The 16,767-nt window shown below is 30.7% G+C and overlaps 1 protein-coding gene across 1 annotated transcript in view; it reads left to right on the forward strand.

The window, feature by feature from the left end:
* Nucleotides 1-16,767, forward strand: part of PCLO (piccolo presynaptic cytomatrix protein) — a 368,833-nt gene that overhangs the window by 324,489 nt on the left and 27,577 nt on the right. The window contains exons 21-22 of the mRNA XM_023533486.1: nt 2,128-2,269; nt 7,962-8,035. Of these exons, the coding sequence (XP_023389254.1) occupies nt 2,128-2,269; nt 7,962-8,035 (216 nt within the window). The remainder of the gene's footprint in view (nt 1-2,127; nt 2,270-7,961; nt 8,036-16,767) is intronic.

A 16,767-nucleotide genomic window follows, 5' to 3' on the forward strand; every position in this document is an offset into this window, starting at 1 on the left:
CTTGGATGAAAATTGTTTTACTTTAGTAAAAATAAATCAATTTAAAATTAATATATATTAATTAAGGTTTGTCTTTGAAAATAGTATATCGAGATTTTCCAGTTGATAAAATTAAAGGATTTTTTTATTCAATGTCATACTAAAAACTATTAACAGTCTCGATTGGATTATATAATGCCAATCAAAAAGTATGACAGCTTTCTTTTGTTTACAACCAATTGACTAATATGACTCATGTGGTTGATTATACAGTTCAAATTGCTTTATAAATGATTTTAATTTTATATCAGTCATATTACCTTTACATTTTGAAAGTTATTCTTTTTAAAATTATTTTCTTTAACACTAAATACAATATATGGGTTTCTTCTATAAAAATCAAATAAAATATTAAACATTATGACTATCATTCTGTTTCTGCAGATATAGCTATGGGTTACTAGTAATTCATTGGTCACTGGCTATTTAACAGAATTCAAGCCTTATTCTAAATAGCTATTCCCAACTTATAGACATCTGATATATAATTGACTAATAAACGTTTCTTCCTTTTTCACTCTTCTGAGAAAGTGATCCTACTATCACTGGAATATATATTATAAACTTTTCTGGTGGCTTTAGAGGATCCATTGTCCTGAAATGAAAGAAAGAAAGAAGTGGGGAAGAGCTGCTTTACCAGCCTTGATCCTGACTACTCTGATGGCTTCCCTGCCCTCAAATGGTATCCCTCAAAATGTCTGTAATTATCGCTTCAGTTGGTTATGTTGATTATACTAAAATTCCACCACATCGAGTTATTGTGTTTGTATATGATCCTTAAGAAAAATGCAGAAACCTTAGGATCATTAAACAATTATCAACTATTCACCCATTAGTGTGAATCTATCCAACTGCTTAAAAAACTCCTAATCAAACAGAGATGTATTTATGGACGAGAGACTCATGATTTTGTAGCCTAGAACATGTCTAGAATTAGAAGATACCCAAGGCAAATTCATCATCAGGGACTACGTACACTCAAAGATACTAGAGAACAGCCATTGACAGTAGAGCCCTGATGAAGAGGTTGGGGTATATGGCAAGACGTAAAATACTGGGTTCTTGCTTTATTTTATCTCACTTCCCATATCATGATCTTATGACATAGGCATTACTGACCCTGTTATGTTCAAATGAGGAAACTGAATTTTAGTCTTACTCTACAATAAGTTGAGATGCAAAACCATGTCAATATGATCAAAGCTCATACTCTTAAACTCTGACCATATGGCAGAAGATAAATAACAATTTCAAAAATCTGCCTAGAGAAATTTCTCTCTACAGAAACAAAAGAAAACACTTGCCTTCTCTTTTTTTTCCAGCAAAAGTTCCCCCCACAAATCTCCTCTAATCTAGAATTCTACTAACAATATTGACATTATACTCCTACTACTGCATAATTTACAGCACAGAATTATTACGTTTCTATGGAAATAAGAATTCTTACATCAAAAAATAATCAAGCTGATGAAATTTTTAAAACAAGTCCTAATCATAAACTAAGAAATGCCTAAAAGGAAACAAATATCTTCAAATTGAATAACCTGTGGAGATAGTTGATAGAGCAACATACAAATAAGCACAGAATTTTCAATCATTTCTTGAAATTGTCTGTTCTATTTTTCATCTTCACGTCTCAAGAAAAAAAACAGATTATTCGATATTAATACGAAAAATAATTAAGAAAATTTTTTCTTATCTTGTTATTTCTATCTACGCAAGTGTTTCTAAACTCCTTCTCTAAGAAATAGCCATATCTTTATTGCAATACTGTACAAATAAGCCACAAACAATAATAATAATAGAATAGTTACGTGCTATTTATCTCAGTCTAAAAATATGATGGTTTATTCCTAAAAGCAATTGTTTTTTCCTTTATGTCCAAGAAAAACAATCAAGTATGTTAGTGTGGCCACTATGCTTTATTGGTTAAGGGACAGAAAATGAAAGGCAGGTTAGGAAATGTGGAGTTCTTGCTACAGCTGTTTCTTTATACATGTAAATGAAGAAAACGCATCATAATGCATTTGGAGATCAATGGGAGTATCACTGATTGACTGTGGTGTTGACTCTTCCCACACCATGCAGCAAAGCCTACCAATCACCGGCCTGCAGAAAGCTCCGTGTCCACCGGCTCCTCGGGCAGCAGCTTTGGCAGTGGCTATAGCGTGGACAGTGAAGGAAGCAGCAGCACTGCAGGGGAGACTAATCTATTTCCTATTCCAAGGATGTAAGTGGTTCTTTTTTTCTCACTACAAAGCTAACAGCATTATGAGTAAGCTTTTCTTAACATTTAACAGGAAATAACTAGATAATTAGCCAATTCTGACCAATTGTCCCTGAAGCATTTCAACTGGCCATGCCTACATAAAAAAAAAAAAAAAAAAAAAAAGATTGTTCAGAAGAAATTGGATTCATTTAGTTAATTCTAAGGGTGAATACTGGGCTCTAACCAGTACTACTTAATTAATTCAATCTGTATTTAACAGAAACACTGCTAAAATAATAATTTAGCCATGCCTGAATCATGCTTTAATCACATAATGACCAAATAAAAACAGCATTGAGATTTGAGATAAACATAGCTTTATTTACTTTGAATTGGGAGAGATTTAAACATATTTAAAGAACTCAAATTTTACATTTGAAATTGATAACATACTGAGCTACTCACATAGATTTTTCAACTGTAAATATTGCTACAATTAAAAAGAAGATTTTGTGTTTTCATATTTTCCAGAAGAAATAGCAAGTAGTACATAGTACATAGTACATGAGTAGATAAACTTGGAGTAAAGTTCATTGGTAATGTGTTAAGCTTCAAGAAAATCATATTGCAAATCAAATGCAAAACTAAAGCAGATTGTGTTCAGAATGTGTTAGAATGGGTTTAGTCATATTGGTGGCAAAATTTAGCAGCATCCAAGATAAATATGTAGGTTATGTCTGTTCCAGTAACAAAAATGAAAGTTCCTGACCTTCCCTTCTCCTCCCCAGTAACTAGTTTTCTGGGTTTTCAAAAACACCACTGGGCCACCCTTCCTCAGATTCCAGGCCAGGGTGAATCCAGCTGTGAGCTAACAATGACTTTGAATTTTTAAAAGTTTGAAAAAGAAAAACAAACAAACAAACAAAAACAGAAGAAGAATATATGTTGTGACATGTGAAAATTATATAAAATTGAAATTTCAGGGCTCATAAATTAAGTTTTATTGGAACACAGCCACTTATGTGTTGTCTAATGCTGTTCACATTATAGGGGCAATCTTGAGTGGTTGCAACAGTGACCATTCACATTACTTATTATGTGGCAGTTTACAGAAAGAGCAGTGGTCCCCTGGTCTGGCACCTTGTTAAAGGGTCTTTTTCCTTTTCTCCAATGTTGAGTGAAGCCTTCTCTGAGAGTGGAACTTCTATTTCTCTTTCTTTTATTATCACTTTTTAAATAAATCTTTCCTTTTGATCTCCAGAATACTACTAATATTTAGATAACAGATCCATTTACAAAAGCAAAATAATAGGGAAAACGGATTTGTACTGTGAAAAAAAGTGTTTATTTTGTGATGTTCGAGTTACACTTTTCCTACTGAAATTGACTATTTCATTACTTATTTTTTTTTTGATACTTAGGTTATGAATCAATAGAGTTATTTGTATTTAATCAGTTCTTTTTATTAAAAACTATTTCTAAAAGGAGTAGTTTTCAGCCTCTGATGATCCAGTTTGACAGAGCAGAATTTCAGCAAATTCATTAAATTCCTCTCTCTAAATTATAAATATCATACAAATCTGTAAAGGTTTTACACCACATATCACTTAATATCCTTTCAATTTATCCATACCTTTTAAAATAAATAATTTAACACTGATGATAAAGTTATAACTTTCAGAGAGTAAACCATATTTTTTCCTCAATAGCTGAATGTCTGAAGGGGAAGGAGATTATGTATTTTTTACATACATACCACATTCCAATTTTGTTTTTTCCCATTTTCCTGTTTCTCTTATGAATGAAAGCCTTTCGAAACTGCCTATGAGGCTATTGTTTTTCCATATGAGCACAGAAAAAATTCTCTCTTTTAAAGCATTGCAGGATGATGTTAGAGCAGTATTTGGTAGTTCCTTCGTATGCCCCTTTTTGTCTAACAGTTACTGCTTGGGCTAACATAAATGCTCAATACATATTTGGTGACTGATTAAGAAATATAAACTATAAACTATGTAGTCAAAATGTTCTAAACTGAAGATTATTTACTGAGAATTCAGAAAAATTACATCGTTCACATGACCCACAGTTACATTTCCTTTGTACATATGTGGCTTCACATTGCTGCAAAAGTTTTCTCTATAATCTTAGAAATGCACCTAATATACATTTTGGCTAAGTATCTAATGTTAAAATTAGTTTTCACTAGAAGCAAAGACTGTAGCTGACTATCACCATTATAATATGAAATCTAGGACTCAAGATCAATAAAAAAATTATCAAAAATGTATTATATTACAATTACTAAAAATTGTAATTATTTTGTGAGAGTTTGGCATGGTATAGGAATTTTTCAGTACTCTCATCTGCTCTATTAGCACTGCTAATAGGATTCCTCACTTTCAATTCTCTTTGGCTCAGTAATGATACGTTTTGTCTTTCTACTAGTATAGTATATTACTAAAAGTGAGATTGCTACTAAATTATTAAGTTTATCTCCTTGTCTAATTGTGACAGACATAGCAGAGTTAATTTTTTAAAACTTATCGACCAACTTATCTTGACTCTCACAGAAACAATTAAAAAAGCTTAGTAATGAGAATCACATGACTGCAACACAGCATTACAGAAAAGTCTGTCAGTGGGATTTTTCTTTCTTTTTCTTTTCTTTTTTTCTTTCTTTTTTGGTGGGGAGGTGGTGGTTCCTCGAATAGTGGCTTTAACACTATCTTTTTTTTCTTTTTTTCTGTTCCCATAACCTTACTCCCTTCCTCTTTGGCAGTCATCAATTTGCTCTCTATAGCTATAGGTCTGTTTCTGTTTTATGTTGTTTATTTGTTTGTTTATTTTTTAAGATTTCACAAATAAATGAGATTATACAGTATTTGTCTGCCTTATTTCACTTAGAATAATACTCTCCAGGTCCATCCATGTTGTCGCAAGTGGCAAAATTTCATTCTTCTATATAGCTAAATAATATTTATATATACATATATATGTGTGTATATATGTATGTGTATGTGTGTGTGTGTGTGTGTGTGTGTGTGTGTGTGTGTGTAGAGAGAGAGAGAGAGAGAGAGGTCTATATCTAGGTTGTTACCATATCTTGGCTATTATAAAATAATACTGCAATGAACATAGGGGTGCATATATCTTTTCAAATTAATGTTTTTGTTTTCTTTGGATAAATAACTCAGAAGTAGAATTGTTGCATTATATGGCAGCTCTATTTTTAATTTTTTTGATGAATCTTTATACTATTGTCCACAGTGGCGACACCAATTTATATTCTCACTAACATGTGTATGAGGGTTTCCTTTTCTCCACATCCTCAACAGCACCTGATGTTTGTTAATTTATTGATAATAACCATTTTCAACAGGTGTGGGGTGATAGCTCATGGTTGTTTTAGTTTGCATTTTCTTGATGATTAGTGACGTTGAGCATCTTTTCACATGTCCGTTGGCCATCTGTATGTCCTCTTAGGAAAAAACGTCTATTCAAGTCCTCTGTCCATTTTTTAATTGGATTGTTGGGGTGGGGGGGTTGGTGTTAAGTTGTATGAGTTTTTTATGTATTTTGGATAGTAACCCCTTATCAGATGTATCATTTGTAAATATGTTCTTCTATTCAATAGGTTCTTTTTTGTCTTGTTGATGTTTTCCTTCACTATGGAAAAACTTTTAGTTTGATGTAGTCTCATTTATTTACTTTTCTTTTCATTTCTCTTGCTTGAGAAAATATATCCAAAAATATATTGCTAAGAGAGATGTCAAAGAACTTACTGCCTGTTTTCTTCTAGGAGTCTTATTGTTTCAGGTCTAACATTTAAGATCTTAATCCATTTTTAGTTTATTTTTGTATATGGTGTAAGAAAGTCCTTATTTCATTTTTTTTTTTTTGCATGTATCTGTTCAGTTTTGCCAACACTTATTGAAGAGACTGTCTTTCCTGCTTCTATATCATTGTCTCCTTTGTCATGGATTAATTGACTATATAAGTGAGAATTTATTTCTGGCTCTCTATTCTATTCCATTAGTCTATACATATATTTTTATGCCATTATCATACTGTTTTAATTATTATAACTTTGTAGTAGATTTTTTGTATATATTCAGATGCAAACTATATATATATAGGTATGTATATGCACACACACATATATATAATATATACACACACACACATATATATATAGTGTTTAAACCTTTGATCTAGACTTGTCAAAATAAAGCAATGTAATGTCTTTCAAGATAAAATAATTTCTGAATTTACATCTGTTCCTTTTTCATATTCAGAACAATTGTCAGTAGAATAAAATAGTCTTTAGAGCAGTTTTCAAGTAAGATATAATTAGATTGTTTTTTAAATTTTTTCAATTACAATTGACATATAATATTATATTAATTTTAGATGTACAACATAGTGATTAAACATTTATGTACCTTATAAAGTAATCACCCTAATAAGTCTAATACCCATCTGACACCATACATAGTTATAATGACTATATTCCATATGCTGTACTTTATATCTCCATGACAATTTTTATTATGGGCAATTTGTACTTTTAATCCTTTTCACCTTTTTCATCTACCCCCTCAAACTTCTCACATCTGGCAACCATCATTTTGTTACTTTAGCCTTGTTATATAGTTTGGTATCAGGTTGCATGATACCTCCGATTTTGCTCTTCTTTCTCAATATTGCTTTGACTATTTAGGGTCTTTTGTAGTTCCATATAAATTTTAGGATTATTTGTTCTATTTCTGTGAAAAATGCCTTTGGTATTTTGATAGGGATTGCACTGAATCTGTAAATTGCTTTGGGTAGTAGTATTATTCGATTCTTAAGAAATAATTATGGTTACATTTTCAGTGGGTTCGGCAAACCAAGTATTTTCAGGAAAGTAAGAATTTTTAGTAAATAATGGCATGTTAGAATTATTGTTGAGAAACATAGTATTAAGATATTCTGTTGTTCAAGCACCCTTTTTAACAAGTAAGCATTTTTATTCCATTTTTTAGAACATCTTGCATAAGTATATGAGACAATTTTAAAATCTTGAATCATGAATTCTTCATCTATTTAGCCTTCCAAAAGTTTGAGGCTAAAACTAAAAGTGAGTAGCAGTCTCTGGCTGAATTCCAAAGCCATTATGTGCATACCTGTTTATTAATACTTTATATTTATTGAATGTTATGATATTTCAAGCATTGTGTTTAGCACTTTATATACATTTTGTCATATGATATTTTCATAACCAAAGGTAGCTAATGTTACTATCCTTGTATTGAAAATTCACCAGATTAAGTAGATTTGCTTTAGATGACACATAGCATAAAATAGTAAAGCCGGAAGCAGAGATGTAGCAGTCCGACTTCAAAAGCCAATATGCTACACACAACTGCAAACACAGGAAGAACTTGAAGGAAAACCACTAAGTGAAAAAGATTCTGTGTTATTATAATATTATTTTTATAAGTTAATTCAAAATTTCCCTTCTTGTCAAAGGATATATACGACTCATTATAAATAAGTTCCCATTTTAAAAAGAATACTATCTAGAACAATTTATTGTGTTTATACTTGTCATCCAGGTAATTTATTGCAGGTCTAAATATATGTTATTCTATTCTTGCAAACTTGTCCTCTTATTTGCTCTTAGGAGATCATAACTGCATATTGTATAACCTTTCATTTTCTTTATAAATAGAGGGAAGATGGGGCAGAATGGTCAAGAGCTTATAAAACAGCCAGGAGTAGGAGTCGGACTAGCAGACACTGAAGGTAAGTTAAAATTTACAATACTGGATTTTGGTTGGATCTATATGCTGCAGTATAAGTGTTTAATTTGTTTTTCTTTTAATATGAATGTTAATTTCTAAGCACTAATGGCAAAAGCATTAGAAAGTAAGCCATCAGTTTCTATGTTATCCATTAAATTAGAATGACTTTGTAACTTTATTCAACAATTTCTCGATTTCTCATGCACATTTAACATTTAAGTATTTTGAGATACAAAAAATTTAAAAGAGGAAAAAGAATGAGAATGATGACAGGGGAGACTCAGAAGAGTTCCTCAGGGGAAAGAAAAAACTTTTTTAAATTTGAAAATTCTTTTTCACTTAAAATTTTATGAAAATAAAAAATAAATCATGGAAGCTCATTTAAGTCAATGGAAATTCTTAAATATATGGAACTAAGAACAAACTAATGATGTAAAAGTCATTTTATAGAAAAAAAATGACTGAACTAACTTCTAAAGCAAAACTTAATTTGAAATTAAATTTGGTTTTATCAAACAAATGGTAAGGGTATTACAAATGCCAAAAATAATTTTAACTTTAGAAAACATATAATCAGCGTCTGTAAGGTGCACAATGATGCTTGTCTTTCATAATATTGTGATAAGATCTGATAGCACTGTCATTCTTCATGAATATGAATTGTACCAACCTCTCAATAATTTTAACTATCTTAATTACTTTACACTACTCTAAATACTTTTTATGTTTATCTCATTTAATTTCTTAAAATTACCTGCGAAGATAAATAATATCATTTACTTGTTTTCCATAAAAGAAACTGAAGTGCAAACATCACACAAATAAAAGCAAGTGACTTGAACCAAGGAAGATGATATGAAACCACATGCTATTCAAAAGAATGATTAAACAAATGACATCACAAGGACACTAGATGAGGAAATAGAAAACCAAGATTTGGGTTTCAAATCTGGTCTTGTTACCTAATTGGTGACTTGATCTCTTTATCTTCAGAACCTCATTTGATAAATGCTGTGTCTAAGTGATGCCTAAGATTCCTGGTGGATATCACATTGTTCTGGTTTTACAAAAAAAAAAAAAAGAAAGAAAGAAAAAAAAAGTTAGACTCATTCAAAGGCTGTGCTTCCTCTATCTATTGCCATGTTCCTTAGGGTTCTATCCTTAATCCATCAGTCTGTTTACTCACTTTCTCTCTGCATAAACTCATCAACTCTTATCTATATGTTGAGTAGCCCCAAATCTACCATCCAAATTCCTTGGAAACCCCTCTGAATATTTAAACTAGAGGAAATTTGCGGCTCGTGATTATTGTATACTTGTGGAAGACACTGGAAAACCAAGCAGAAGATAGGTAGCAGAAAGAAGCTACTGTTCCAGTAGGCTTGAGGCCAGTGAGAGCTGAAACCAGGACAAGTCTGTTTTGATGAAAGGGGGAGACAAGGGAGAAACATAGCAAATGCCAGAAATATATCTTGCCCAATAATTTGCTGGAGATCCTATAGAAGCATCTAACTACTTAATTTACTTTCTTCCTTATTTTGCCTCCTCTTCCTGTGTGCTTCTACCACTTACAAAATCTATGCCAATCACACTATAATTTGCATGTTTTGTTATCATTGTTCTTTGCTTTACATTTACCTATTTCGCTGCCTGTCTCCCTCATAAGGCTGAACAACTCTCAGACCAGAACTATGGTTTTATTAATCTTGAGGTCCCAGCACTTAGCAGAAAGCCTTGTTCATAGAGTTGCTTCAAGAGTGTTTGTTGAATGAATGAATAAACAATATAATCATATATAGAACTTACTGAAAAAAAAAAAGAAGTCATTGATTTTCATATGACTAGAATTTAGGTATATAGAGAAGCAATTCATGTGCAGTTTTTTTCAAAACTTTAGTTATTTAACTTCACCTTTTATTAAGTTTATAAATAAAATTATTTTAGTATAAATGTTGAGTTGTCAATGAATAGAAATTGTTCATACTAACACTTTCTACTTTTATATGTTTCACACAAAACATACGTGTTTTTCCAAGAAGAGCCAGTCATAGACAATTTTATATTTTATTTAAACTTATGAGTCAATATGTTTATATTTTAGTGAACTAGATCTTATCAAGATTTAATCTCAGCTTAGTTATTGAGCACAGGGGCTGGAGTTTAGTATAGAAAAAAGATGGACTATGTATTACAATACGAGTCATTTATAATCATGTGCCCTTTGGTAGCAATATTTTGGACAATTTTTTTGATGACATTACTTCTGATATTTAGATAATAAGCAAATTTATAATTTACATGTCTCTATGAAATTGGGCATGAATAGTTCTATAAGAAACATATAAGAGATTGCTAACAATGTGGAAAAGAAAAATGCAATAAATATTAAACCTTTAGAAACAATTTTAAATTAAGAAGAATATATAGACAGAGAGTGGGCAGAAAATTATCAAATTATACAGAAATGTATTTTTTCTAAGCAGATAAGAAGACACTAAAGTGCAGGATTTTGTTTTGCTCTCATAGAAATACGGAATCAACTTTGTGTTGTACTTGAGATATATGATGTATGATATATATCTTGTTTTCAGTGATCCAGAGGATTGCTTTACTTCTTTTTGTTATTGGTTAACATAAATAGCCAGTTCACGAGAAAACAAACAAACAAACAAAATAGAGTTGTTCAATATGTTTTTGGACATAATATATTTTCAAGACTGGATTACTCCTTGAATTCTTCATCAGGGCACCAGAAAAACAGTGTATCTTTGTTGATTAGTACAGTTTTCTTGAAATTGTAGATCTTGCAATGTTCCCCTTTATCTTGAGTCTTTTATGTAATTTATTTAAGCACTTTGTTTTATGAACACCTTGATTCTCTTTAAGGAAAATTGATCTACAAAGAAATGATCTAAGACAGCATACTTTAAATCAAAAGCAAAAAAAAAAAAAAATCAAAAGCATATCATAGATTTTAAGTAATCACCTTTATACAGTTTGTTTTCATAAGTTTTTATTTTTGTTTTGAAATTATAGTGTACAGAATACAAAAATGGAGTTGAAATTTTATGTTGAACATGTTAATGAGTTTTTTTTAATGCTAAATAGCCATAAACTTACTCTACTTATTGAGCAAGTCTACTTACTTAGTGTTCTGATTTTTTTAAAATCTACTTTCCACTTAGTCATTTTGTCAAATAATGTTTCATCTTCTCTATAGCAGTGAGTCATAAATTTTAATCTCAGCATGAGATTAATTCAGTGGGTCAGAAGGTGAGATCAATTGAAGGTTCTGGGGTCCTGACCTAAGTCGTGGTGGAAAATGTTAATACTCTTCTAAACTATCTCTACTAATGAAAAGCTGAACTTCTACAATTTAAGTAAATCCCAAAGTAAAGTGCAAATAAGCTCTATGTTTGACATATGATTAATATCCTTTAAAGTGTAGCTATTATTAAATTAGAAGTAGATTTAACATACAGCCATTTGGATCCCATTCAAAGGAATAAAATTAGTCAAGATTGATAAAATATCACATATTTGTTGAGAGAGCTATACAAGACCATTTCTCTTAAAGATTTAGATCAAATCAACTAGACTTTCCAATCGTGTTTTTCCAACTTATATTAAAAACCTCTAATACCCTCAAGATAAATGAGATAGTACTTTCCTAAATTTTTTATTTAGTATATTTAATAGTGTTATTTTTTGCTAGTAGGCATTCACAAGTATTACATATAGTGACTGGCTTGACCCATTTATTCTTTTAAACCAAGTGTTCACAAGTGTTAACATCAGACATCAAGATCATAACTTGGTATGAAGTTTAATTTGCCTGGCTGCATGCATTTAAAAAACAAATAACTATAATGAATCATTTATTTGCTTAAGTATCTTTGGAAGCCTCAATTTAATCACTCAATTTCTACTTTCAGTGGGCCAAAATAAATAAAACTACCATTATAGAAATACACTAAGCTCTACTCACAAATGTTTTCAAATAATTGAGTGTGTGAAAGCACATCACCGGTAATGCTAACCTAAGAAGAAGGCAGGGAGGGGAGTAAGGCAGAGAATAAGATTTGATTCAGTATCTTATTGAAAGAGTTTAAAAAAAAAAAAAAAGCCTAACAATATATGTAGAAATAATGGAAATTTATAGTCACAACAATCTCGTTTAACTCAAATTTCAAGTGTATTTTGTATAAATATATGTTTTATACATAGCTCTAACAGTGATTAGTATGAGCTTTTTTAGGTGAAGGAACATATTTTGCAAAGTCCATGAAGCAAGTGTAGGACAGAAATGACTTCTTGCATTAAACCAATAAAAATCTAATCCTCAGTATTGGAGTCCTCTCTCTTATCTTGTTTTGATAAGCACACACACACACACACAAAGATTTAAAAAATAATTTCCTCCAAGTATTTTCTCTTTTTTAAGTAGGAAAAAGGGATGGAGTAAGTAATGGATATCCCTCTAAGAGTTCGTAGATTGGCATAACCAAGTACTCTATGTAAAATACTCATTTAATTTCTTCTCTTTCTCTGTCCAACTGGGTTTTTAAAAAAATTAACCCTCAAAGAGAAAAATATAAAACCACCCTGGACGACCCTCAATTAGAACATAATAATAGCTATTATTAAGGCATTCAATAAGTCACTCAGCAAACACTTACTGAACACTCATTGTTAATGAGGCAAGGATAAGCACTGAGGATGGAATGCAGAATGTGACACACTCCATGCCCTGGTGGAGTTCCCACAACTCAGATAAGAGTTAATGCTCTTATTCCTTAAAAAAATTCATGTCGCCATTTTTTCAGGCTCTAATTCTAATTAAACTAAAGAACTTTCAAATTAAATATGTAATATCTTTTTTTGTCATCTATATATCACTTCATCTTTTATTATTTTGGCATTTCCTAATTCTCTTAATTGTGCTGATGTCAGTAATGATCTTTCAAGGAGTTAATTTTTAAATTAAAAATTATCTTTATCTAAATTCAGTTTCATTGAAGCCGACAATGGATAAAAGTTATTTATAACATTTATATAGCAAATGTGTTGTTAAAATTAATAAATATGATATTTAATTTTTACCTCAATTTTGAGGTTGGAATGTTATCAAAGGCAATGTGATTAGTGGATTGTTTTGTGTCATTTGATTACTTGTCCTACTTGTCCTACACATTTTGTATTTAAAAACTGACCACGTGTGCATTGTATTATAAAATTAAATATGTTTATTTATTTATAATCTTCTTTCTCTAATTTTACTGATACATACACTGTGTTTTTTATATTTCTAAAGTTGATTAGTGCTAAATATGAGTATGCCTATTTATATGTAAGACACTGTGTGAAAAATTTGAATGCTATAAAGATCAAGTCAATACATATGCTGATTTGAGGGCTTTTATGCTCTAGTATGGTCCTATCCCATAATCAACCAGTAAGCACACCTGCTCAACCAGTATGTACAGCGACCAAGCATTTGCATTGGTTGGAGACTGTGTTATGCCCATTGTTAAATATTTTATCACTTTTAATAATTTAAAGAAGAATCGTGATAAAAATTCAAAAGAAAGAGAGGAAATAGTGTACTGTAGGAGTCAGGGGGCATAGCTTTGTGAAAGAGGTTATAGGTGGTGACTGATCTGAAAGATGGAGAAAGTCTTTCAAAAGCATGTGACAAAGGGAGAGGCAAATTCCAGACCAAGGGAACCATATGAGCAAAGAGACAAATGGAAAAAAAGGATTGGGGGTGTATAGGAGAAAGTTAATTTAGTGAAAATGAAACAAAAGATGCAAGGGGGGAACAGAGAAATTGGAAATTTGTACAAAGTTGGGTTGGACATGGGAGTTCACAATGCTTTTGAGAACAATGGGAAACTATTAAATGTTAATGAGGAATTTGGACAGTATCAATGCTTAAAATACTGAATCTTTCTATGGAAGAATAAGGTAGACCTCTTTTTATTCAAATCTTACTTTAGGAATTTGGGGGAATTGAAGCACAAATGGGAAATCCAAGTAGATATATTACGTTATGTAGTTAGACTATGAATCTAGGATTCAGGATATGGGTTTCAATTTGGATCTAGATTCAGAGTCATAATGTAGTAACATTTAAGGGGCATCTAACATGAACCAGGAGTAGTGAGGATCATTATCTCTTTTAAGCATTATTTACTAATAAAAGAAAAATCTCAGTAAAAACGGATAGTAGATATTTTTTCCTCTATAAGTCAGGGAAATTGAAAGTCAGAGGAATTTAGTGCTGTTGGGGGCAAAGTCAAGACACATACCCAACAATGTCAAATACTAAACCCCATACCTTTAACCAATACACTTGCTGCCTCACCAAAGTTTACATATGACATTTGAAGTTATTGAGGTTACTGAGAAGAATGAACAGTACAGATGGTGGTCCTTCAGTGATGTGAGTAACAAAATATGTGAACAAAGGATTGAGTCCACTGCTTTTAAAATGACAATTTAAATCCTTGACTTTGGTTTTTGAACTTAAATACAAAAATATATAGGGTCAAATCTATAGATAATTATCATTTCTTCTTCAATTATTTATTTAAATATTCTTTACCCATATAGAGGATTATGGTACATAATAATTTCTATTTTCTTTTAGCTCTTTTGTATGAAGAAAAACATTTATTAAATAAATTTGTCTTTCCTCGGTAATATGAAATACCACATCAACTATATTCAAAATTTTTAAGTATACTTATGTCTGGTAATGGGATTTATAGAATATTTCATTGACTTGTCTGTCTATTTATAGCTATCGGTGCCACAGTTATTCAATTATTCTAATTTTACTTTCAGTTTTTCTAAATTAGACTATTTTATCTGTTTATTTTTAAAAATATTTTAAAGAAAATTTAAAACTTTGTTGAGAAGCAAAGGAAATTCCACATAAATATCTGTTAAAATTACATTAAAACTAATGTAATTTTGAGGGAATTGACATCTTTACATATAATGATCTCTTATTTATAGAATGCTGTACTTTATATACCAATTTGGATATGCCAATATATATGTGTATGATATTAGGCCAGTTATTCAAATTCTCTGTCTCTACAAAAGTAAGAATAACAAAAGTACCCACCTTATCAGTGTGTTGTAAGAATTGATGAAAATAATGATTGTAAGGCACATGGCACTGTGTCTGGCACATAGTCAATAAGTGCTAGCTATCATCCTTCCAAATGTCGCCTGTACCATGTAAGTGATTAATCCTGAACTGATTTTTCCCAAGCCTTTTAAAATCATGTTCTCTAAAATAATATATTTTTCTGCATTTGACATTCCGCCAGAAAAGATATTTGTAGGGTCTTACATTTTCCAGTTTGTTTTGAAAAAAATGATACATATTTTATTACAGTATTTCAAACTACTCTTCTCCCCCAAGTAATTCTGATGTGATCCCTTGTATAGTAATGCCTCTCCTCTGTGGAAGATGACTCCCATAGATCTTATTATACTTTCCAAAATTGCCTGAGTTTAAAATTCAGTGCTACTGATTTCTAGTCCTGGATTACTCACTGAGGAATATAAATATAAAGAACCAAAGAAACATAAAAATAGTTGATAGATTTTTCTTAGCAATTTTATTAATAGTTAGGGAAAATGAAAGTTTGGGACATGGGAGAATTGATTTTTGCAAAAGATGTCATGAAGTGTAATATGGTTCAACCTTTTAATACATGAGGAAATAAAATAGGGATCAAACAATACTAACAAGTACAAAAACAGAAGCATTATTTGAAGTAAGTAAATAACTTCCTACTATTACCCTAAATAATTATGAATACCATTCTCTTAAAACTAGTAATAGTTATTGCAACTGAGTACTCCCTTTATCTAACATACTCATTAAATATATTCTGATAGCACCAATGTTGTACAGAGAGAGCTTTATCACTTTTAAGAAGACTGAATTTGATGACAATAAAATACAAAATCTCTAGGGGGGTGGAATGCTGTAAAATTCCAACTATCAAGTTGTTTTAACTTTTTTTCACTTTACTTAAAAGTTAAAATGAATTTTATAAATTCTCAGCTAGGAAAAGTTTCTGAATTTTGGATAATGACAAAATTCATTTAATTTATTTTTCTACCATTTAGATTATTAGTTACTTCTTTTAATTGAAACATTTTTATTTGTTTTATTCAAAAAGTCTTTTGAAAATTTACATAATTTTCTGTAGAAAAAAAAGCTTTTAAATTGAAGTAAAAACTAGAACTGACATACACACATACACACATGAAAAAAAACTAGCACTTTTCACAAAAGAAGCCCTTGCTCAACCAAGCAACACTTTCCCTGAAGGAACCAATTTTACAGATAAGAAAATAAAACAGATATGAGGTAATATACTCTGAGGAAAGTGCACATTGTTTCTTTATTGTTTGACTGCTAGATTCTAAAATAATCAATATATTCTATTATTTGCTTTGCAACAATAAAAATTATAGGAAAAAAACACTTGCCTGTGTAAATCTTTTATTTTAAAACAGAATTGCTATCTACTCAATTATCTTTTGCATTCGAGTATTTTCTTGCATCAGGCAGCAGATGCAATTTTAGACTGTTATCATCCAAAGTAGATGTGTACTTATCCATGAGATAGCACACTATTGTGATTTCTGTAATTTACATTGCCCTTTGAATCCCAGACAACTGTCACTGGTGTTATGGAATAC

The sequence above is a fragment of the Pteropus vampyrus genome, unplaced genomic scaffold (assembly GCF_000151845.1).
Source record: "Pteropus vampyrus isolate Shadow unplaced genomic scaffold, Pvam_2.0 Scaffold4, whole genome shotgun sequence".
Lineage (NCBI taxonomy): Eukaryota > Metazoa > Chordata > Mammalia > Chiroptera > Pteropodidae > Pteropus > Pteropus vampyrus.